The 9,115-nt window shown below is 41.1% G+C and overlaps 1 protein-coding gene across 1 annotated transcript; it reads right to left on the reverse strand.

Moving 5' to 3' along the window:
• Positions 1–5,031: 5,031 nt before the first annotated feature.
• LOC122322977 (extracellular calcium-sensing receptor-like) lies at positions 5,032–8,209 on the reverse strand. Its single transcript, XM_043216594.1, is given in 8 exon segments — positions 5,032–5,156; positions 5,159–5,771; positions 5,773–5,945; positions 6,020–6,143; positions 6,394–6,621; positions 6,716–7,471; positions 7,548–7,836; positions 7,989–8,209. Coding segments are annotated over 8 exon segments (2,517 nt in total). The 5' UTR covers positions 8,198–8,209.
• Positions 8,210–9,115: the final 906 nt, after the last annotated feature.

Genomic DNA, 9,115 nt, shown 5'->3' on the forward strand with positions numbered 1-9,115 from the left:
GGCCGGGTCGCGGGGGCAACAGTCTAAGCAGGGACGCCCAGACTTCTCTCTCCCCAGACACTTCCTCCAGCACTTCCGGGGGAGGTGTCCGGGAGGCATCCGGAACAGATGCCCGAGCCACCTCTGCTGGCCTCTCTCAATGTGGAGGAGCAGTGGGTCTACTCCGAGATCCTCCCGAGTGACTGAACTCCTCACCCTATCTTTAAGGGAGCGCCCAGCCACCCTACGGAGGAAACTCATTTTGGCCACTTGTATCCGGGATCTCATCCTTTCGGTCATGACCCAAGGCTCATGACCATAGGTGAGAGTAGGAACGAAGATCGACTGGTAAATTGAGAGCTTTGCCTTGCGGCTCAGCTCCTTCTTCACCATGACAGACCAGTACAGCGACCGCATTACTGCAGAAGCTGCACCAACCGTCTGTCAATCTCTGCTCCATCCTTCCCTCACTCGTGAACAAGACCCCAAGATACTTAAACTCTCCACCTGGAGGCAGGAGCTCCCACCAACCTGAAGGGGGCAAGCCACCCTTGTCCGACTGAGGACCATGGCCTCAGACTTGGAGGTGCTGATTTTCATCCCTGCCACTTCACACTCAGCTACAAACCGCCCCAGCACACACTGTAGGTCTTGGCCAGATGCAGCCAACAGAACAACATCATCAGCAAAAGCAGAGAAGCTATCCTGAGGTCACCAAAACTAGACCCCCGGCCCCCGACTGCGCCTAGAAATCCTGTCCATAAAAATAATAAACAGGACCGGGTGACAAAGGGCAGCCCCTGTCGGAGTCCAACATACACTGGAAACAAGTCTGACTTAATGCCGGCAATGCTCTGATCATACAGGGATCGGACAGCCCTTAGCAAAGGGCCCCTTACCCCATATTCCCAGAGCACCCCCCACAGGACACCACGAGGAACCCAGTCGAATGCCTTCTCCAAATCCACAAAACGTAGACTGGTTGGGCAAACTCCCAGGAACCCTCCAGCATCCTGAAGAGGGTATAGAGCTGGTCCAGTGTTCCATGTCCAGGACGAAACCCACATTGTTCCTCTTGAAGCTGAGGTTCAACTATCGGACAGATTCTCCTCTCCAGTACCCTGGCATAGACTTTCCCAGGGAGGCTGAGAAGTGTGATCCCCCTATAGTTGGAGCACACCCTCCGGTCCCCCTTCTTAAAAAGAGGAACCACCCCCCGGTCTGCAAGTCCAGAGGTACTTTCCCCCGCGTCCATGCGATGCTGCAGAGGCGTGTCAGCCAAGACAGCCCTACAACATCCAGAGACCTGAGGTACTCCGGGCGGATCTCGTCCACCCCTGGTGCCTTGCCACCGAGGAGCTTCTCAACAACCTCAGTGACCTCAGCCAGGGTGATGGTCGAGTCCCCCCCTGTTTCCCCGGCCTCTGCTCCCTCAGTGGAAGACGTGTTGGCGGGATTGAGGAGGTCCTCAAAGTATTCCTTCCACCGCCCGACAATATCCCCAGTCGAGGTTAGCAGGTTCCCACCAGCACTGTATATGGTGTTGGCAGGGCATTGCTTCCCTTTTCTGAGGCATCGGGCGGTTTGCCAGAACCTATTTGAGGCCGTCCGATAGTCATTTTCCATGGCCTCCCCGAACTCCTCCCAGACCCGAGTTTTTGCCTGCACAACCACCCGGGCAGTGGTCCGCTTGGCCCACCGTTATCTGTCAGCTGCCTCAGGAGTCCCACAAGCCAACCAGACCTGCCAAACGTTCCCAACAGACCCTCATGGTACGTTTGGGCCTGCCAAGTCTGTCTGGCCTCCTCCCCCGCTAACGGATCCAACTCACCACCAGGTGGTGATCAGTTGACAGCTCCGCCCCTCTCTTCACCCGTGTTTCCAAGACATGCGGCCGGAGATTAGATGATACAACCACAAAGTTGATCATTGACCTCCGCCTCTAGGTGTCCTGATGCCACGTGTACTGGTGGACACACTTATGTTGAACATGGTGTTCGTTATGGACAGACTGTGACTAGCACAGAATTCCAACAACAGAACACCACTCAGGTTTAGATCGGGGGGGCCGTTCCTCCCAATCACGCCCCTCCAGGTGTCACTAGCATCACCAACGTGAGCGTTGAAGTCCCCAACAGAACTTTCCAGCACCCCTCCCAAGGACTCCAAGAAGGCCAGGTACTCTACACTGCCATTCAGCCCATAGGCACAAATGACAGTGAGAGTCCTCCAAAAGATTAATAAATATTAGTGATTTTTAACGAGACGCAAAGAAAAGACCGAACACGCATTGACCTTCGACCAGGGCCTCTGGATTCCGTTCTGCAGGAAAAGGGGACCCTTACAAAATCATGTCTAGAGTTTGGGATGGCAGATACCCAGGTAACACTGAAGAGGCAGCCCAGCTATGCGCCAAAGTTTCCCACTACTCCTTTTAGAGATCAGGTGGTGGACCTCAAGCGCTGACCCCAGGAGTTAGACCCAACCCTAGCTTTGCTCTGTCCCACAAAGACACATAGCTGAAGGCTGGGTGACCCCTAACACATTAGCCTTTGTGTAAATCTGGTATCCTCCTGTGTTCTCTTCTTAAACGGATAGAGCCACTGAGAGGCCGGGTTGGCTTGTTAACTGCTCCAGACTGTCCATACATCAGGCCCTGTTGGGCTCCTTTATCCCCCCTCATCAGGCAGATGTGGTGAAGTGTCTGGCACCAGGCCCTCACTCATTGAATCCTTGACAACTGGTAGAGCACTGGGGTCCATATGGAACTGATTTTTTATTTATTTGATTACATTTTAAATTAAATCATAATTATATTTTGATTAATCTTAATTTTAAAACCACTATAAAGCCATATTTGAGACAGTTTTTCTACAATTCAGGGTCAAACAATTGTTCTGTAGTCACTGTGACACACCATTTGTTAATACATACGATGCAGCTAAGTTTGGAGTCTGTACCAGTACATAAATTGCCTGTGCATTCGGCATTAACTGACATTTACTTTGCTTGCATCAATTTGGTAAATCATTGACTAAAAAACAACAAAAGACCCAAATGTGATCTAAAACCAATTTATTGCCTGCTGATAGAACTTTAATTTGTGTAGGAGAATTTCATGATTCACAGTATTAAATGCCTTTGAGACGCTACAAAAATCAATTTGGCTAGCTTGCTTAACATCTGCAAAAAAAAAAAACATCTTTTAGCACAACACTGGTAACGAAACACACCGTGACACAGAGGTGAGTAAAATAAGGTGGTTTGACAGATTAGTTATGGCAGAATGGTGATGAACAATAGCAGGTATTAACAAATCTCTTGGAAGCTTTGTTTGGGAATTTTGGTGGCTTGACTTTCTGTATTGACATGGAGAACCTGGAGCACGACTGGAACTGGAGGAGTGTAATGTCGCCTCTGGCTTGCTTTGTTGTGGACACTTAACTTCTAGTGATTATCGTTGAATTGATTACAGAGACTGTCTCTGCATTTAATAACAAATTGTTCACTCTCGTCATTATACATCCCTGTCATTGTATTCTTCTACCTTATACTGTACAGTGCTTTGATGCAACCTGTGTTGTTAAAAGCGCTATGCAAATAAAAATGATCGATTGATTGATTAAATAGTTAGGGTCTTGTCTGTAGAGTAGCAAGCTTGCATGTGGGAAGAACAGGGTACTGACAGATGGATAAATTCCAATCCAAAGTCATCATAGGCAGCTAATTGGAGACAGAGTAGAGACTCTAAACCTTGCTGATAAGTCATCATCAAAGACTTCTCATTACATCCACTGGCTGCATCTAAGGTATGAAATGATGAGGTGATGATGATGTGCAGGTGTGTCTGAATAGTACTTAGCCAACCACAAAGATTGGGAACGTTGTGGTTGGCTGACAGGGGTGCTGGATGGTGGTTGGCTGGTGGAAGAGCCTGACAAATCTGTAACAACTGGCTTCCACCAAATTGCCTGTATATGTCGTGGTTGATACAATTTTGGGACATTAAAATGCTTGAATTATCCTTGACACGGGTAGAACTTATCATAAATGTCATAATGTCATAATTTAAACATAAATTAAACAACTGGACTATAGCAGCTAAAAAGATCTCCAAGTAAATCTCACAAAACAACAATCAACAAATGCCTTTTGTATTATTATCTTTTTTTTTTTTTTCCCACAGTCTTCATTGTTGAAATGTAGGTTTTATGATTCATGTGGCGTTGGTTTTCTGTTAGACCACAAGAGAAGGGTGGAAAGGTTGATTTGATATGTGATATCACAATGTTATTCCTGGCTTGCAAAAAAAAAGCATATAAAGCATATAACATAAAGCATTTAATAACCATTGCCACATTTTTAAGCCCAAATTTATTTATTTATTGTCACTTAAATAAGATAAGTTGACTCATCTAAACATTTTTAAGCAGCAGGGAAACTTTGAAACTATTTTTTTTACAGTGTGTGTGTAAGATCCATATTTACACTGTATGTAATTTGCATCAATTATATAATCACTACGTTGATGAGGGGGCAGCGAGGCATCATAGTATCCCACTGATTTAAAGTGAATTGCACCATCTGAGTCTTTTTGCCAGTTAATAATGTTGTAATGGGCTACTGCACCTCCAGTGTTGTCAAACCACACATAATCTCCTGTTTTTATGGTGAAATTTTATGGTGATCCTTTTTTAGAGCATCAACAATCTAGTGAAAAAAGACATTTAAACTATAACTAAGGCATTTCAAATGATGGTTCCTCTGTTGCGCCCTTCATATTCACCTTTATTTTATATTTACCTGTTATGGTTGTATTGTCAGGCCTTCTCACAACCTTCTTAAACTGACAGTTTTTTTATATCTGAAGGTGAAAATATATATAGAAATATATTACAGTAAACTATCAATTTTCCATTTCAAATGTAGTGAACATGTATGCTAGATTTGTCAGCATCTTAACATTTATTACAATTATTCAAATGTTTTTACATTTTACAAAAATAAAACAAACAACAATAATCACATTAAGTTAATAAACACATTTATTTATTACCCGGACTTAGACATTGTTTTTCCCATCATATTTTGCTTTGTATTTTGTTCAGGCTTGAACAGGATGATATAACATTTAGGTGTAAAAATACAGAATAGTAAGCCAAAGCTTGAGGCTAAATGGCAAATATCTCCACAGCTACAGTATATTTTCCAGGAGAACTGACATAAGCTGGGATAAAGGTGAGCCATACAGCACAAAATATGAGCATACTGAATGTGATGAATTTTGCTTCATTGAAGTTATCAGGCAGTGTGCGAGCCAGAAAAGCCAGAATGAAGCAAAATATAGCTAATAGTCCAATATAACTGAGCACAGCCCAGAAACCTATGGTAGAACCCAGACTGCACTCAAGAATGATCTTTTCCTTATAATATGTCATATTTTTGTGAGCAAATGGAGGAGATATTGTTAGCCAAAGCACACATACAAGAACCTGTACAAGAGTAAAGGAAAGAACACAGAGTCGTTGTTGTGCAGGTCCAAACCATTTCATGACATCACTTCCTGGAAGTGTAGCCTTAAAGGCCATCAACACTACTATTGTTTTTCCCAGAACACAGGAGATACAGAGAACAAAAGTAATCCCAAACACTGAGTGACGTAACATACAGGACCATTCAGTGGGTCGACCAATGAAGGTGAGTGAACAGAGGAAACACAAAGTTAATGAGAAGAGCAGCAGAAAACTAAGCTCTGAGTTGTTGGCTTTTATTATGGGGGTGTTCTTCTTCTCGGTAAAAGAGGATGGCCACCAGCACAGTTAATCCTGTCCGAACAGTGAGAAAAAAAACTAAAACTATACCCATAACTTCTGAGAAAGACAGAAACTCTACAGCCTTTAACACACATTTATTTTTCTCAGCATTAGACCAAAATTCTTCTGGACACTGCTTGCAGTTATTTGAATCTGGAAAATAAAGTTGAGACATCTGAAAACAAAGGAAAAGCAAATTACAAAAATGAGCTGTGCTATGAGATTACCTGTCTCATTACTGATTTCTCCTTCTGCACATGGAATACAGTCAAAACAGCAGATAGGTCTTCCTTTTTTTGCAGCCTTCCTAGTTCCTGGAGGACAGCTTTCACTGCACACAGACCTTGGTTTCTGAGCAAAAAAGAGCTATTATATAATAGTCAGGCACAATTATTTTGGTCTACTGAGCATTTTACTGTCACTTTACTTTAGTTAATGCATTAACAAATGAAAAGTGAATGTATCATTTATTATTAAACATATTATTAGAGGTTTATTTGTGATCAATACAGAATTGTTGTTATTATTAATGATGCATTGATTTATTGATTCTCTTAATTTAAACAAACTATGGAAGGACAAACCTATTACTGCTATTTACCTCCAGCTGTCCTCCACTCCAGATTATGTTTTTAGTATTAAGCACTAAGCGTTGATGAGGGGGCAGCGAGGCATCATAGTATCCCACTGATTTAAAGTGTATTGCACCATCTGAGTCCTTTTGCCAGTTAATAATGTCATATTGGGCTACTGCACCTCCAGTGTTGTCAAACCACACATAATCTCCTGTTTTTATGGTGAAATTTACCTTTTTTAGAGTGTCAACAATCTAGTGAAAAAAGACATTTACACTATAACTGAGGCATTTTAAATGATGGTTCCCTCAGTTGTGTCCTTAATATTCACCTTTATTTTATCTTTACCTGCTGTGGTTGTATTGTCCGGCCTTCCTCACAACCTTCTTTTTCTGTGCACTTGAGTAGACCGTGCAGTGAATGAGCCACAGCATAAACTGCTTTGTAGACGTAGCTTGCATATCTTTGTTCAGGCACATCTTTGTTGTAATTTTTTAATGAAAGTAGTTCCTTATATCTACTGCAGTCTAATGAATATTGAGAATAATTCCCCTCATTTTGTGAACATGGAAAAGCTGTGTTCCAGAATTCCTTTAAAACATAATCTGCAAAACCTTCAATGTTGATTTTTCTCACTGCAAACCCAAGTGACCCTCCAAGCACCCGAAAAATGTTTGGAGTAATCAGACTGTTTACAGTTATCCATGACTTCACTCCAATCATTTGGAAGCCTGTAATGTTCTGAATACTTAACTGTTCAGTAAGTAAGCCCATCTCAGGAAGTGAAGTAAATGCAATAATAACTTTTGCTGTGCTTTTTTTTATTGTGTCTACCACTTTCTGGAGTTTTTCTGGCTCTGTTCGGTAGAATTTGACAGAGTACTCTACACAAATCCCCTTCTCCTGGGCTATTTTCAAAAATATTGCCATTCCATAGTTTCCATATTCATTGTCACTGTTTACAGCTCCAACCCAAGACCATCCTAAGTCCTTGACTATGGATGCCAGTGCTCTGCTCTGGTGGTAATCACTAGCCATTGTCCTGAAGACTGAAGGGTAATCTTTCCTATTACTGAGACAGTCACATGAGGCTGAGTGACTTATCTGAAAAAGAAAGCACAATACACAGTGATACTGCACTTGGTAATTGTGTTAAACATTCAGTGTTATTGCTTTTTACCACTGGAATTTTAAAAGGTCCCGTAGTTCTGGACAGAATCACTGTTGGAGAAGACTCTGATTCGCCTATTATAGCATGTAAAGGAGACTGGCCACTGCATCTGTATCCTGCACCAAACTCCTGACCATTCATCAGTCCCATAGTTGCACTCATAGTAGACAGTCTTGATCCACAGGTATCATAGATTCTATAGCCAACAGAGACATTTGGGAGCAAGCTTTCACTTCTGTTAATCTCCTCAATGGCAAATATCATGATTTGTGCCAGTCGAAAATCTCTCAGATACACACTGCAAAATGGATCAATAAATTGTTAAATAAAAACTGCATTTAAAAAGTGATACATTGGAAAAGATAATTAAGAAAGTAAGAATATATTGTTCTCCTTAATCTTTTATAAAATGAAACATATTTTCAGTTTGCTCTTGCAAATGTAACAAACCTGGAGCATGATATAAGCTGAGGTTTCTTTGTAAACTCAAATGAAGGTAATGATTCTATGCTGTGGACTGGAAAGAGGCCTCCAATTGTTATGTCTCCATCCTTAGAAAGCAGCGGATACTGTGGATCTCCCATTATTCGGCAAAGAGTGTTTCCTGCCTTGGTATGAAGCTGATAGAAAAACAAGAATGTATAAAGGTAGAGGAACATCCCAAAGATTGAGCTCAAATGTGACTGCCAAATGCAAATGCATGATACAGTATTCACGCTTTTATAAACATAAATAGTATGAAAGAATGATTGAGAACGTGGCCAGTGACATCATAGGGCAGGACATGAGTTAAGCAAAATAGGGGTGGAATAAAGTCAGATTAATTAGCAAGATATTATCACATTGTCAGACAGTATTTTGTGAGTATTTTAACAGTGGAGATTAGATAATTTCCCTGAAGAAAAGCCTGAAAATATTTATATACAACTTAAATATATATTTATATATATATATATATATATATATATATATATATATATATATATATTAATATATTATATACATTTTGTTTCTTCTACATCTATTTGTATTCTTGTTTGTTTTGAAAAGTATTGTAACAGTGGCATATATTAACAATAGGATTTTTAACTTCCTTGCAACGTTATAATTACAGGTGCCAGGTAGATTTTACCCTACCAAATATAATTTAGAATTAAATTTTTTAAATTTAGGATAACTGAAACCGCGAGTTACACACACACACACACACACACACACACATAATTTAACTTAAAGTTTAAAAATAGATAAAATAATGTCATTCAAGGATGTAGCTGAGAAATACAATTGTTTTATAGTTCACAAATCAAACACAATTCAGCTAATTTACACTTTAACCAGAATCCTTTGAGGTGTTGTCAAACTATAAGTTCATTAAGCAGAAAGTTTGTTAAAAATAAAAACAAACAAACAAGAAAAAAAACTTCAAGGAAGCACAGTTGTATTGGGCTTTCAGTTTCAATAAATCACAGCCAAAAGAGAGAGTCAGGACCTCAGTTCAATGCCTCATCTGAATGATGTTGCTTTTGTCAGTATATTGTCCCCATCAATACACAGTGGGGTATTAGGACTCACAC

This window comes from Puntigrus tetrazona, chromosome 18, assembly GCF_018831695.1.
Source record: "Puntigrus tetrazona isolate hp1 chromosome 18, ASM1883169v1, whole genome shotgun sequence".
NCBI classification, from domain to species: Eukaryota; Metazoa; Chordata; class Actinopteri; order Cypriniformes; family Cyprinidae; genus Puntigrus; species Puntigrus tetrazona.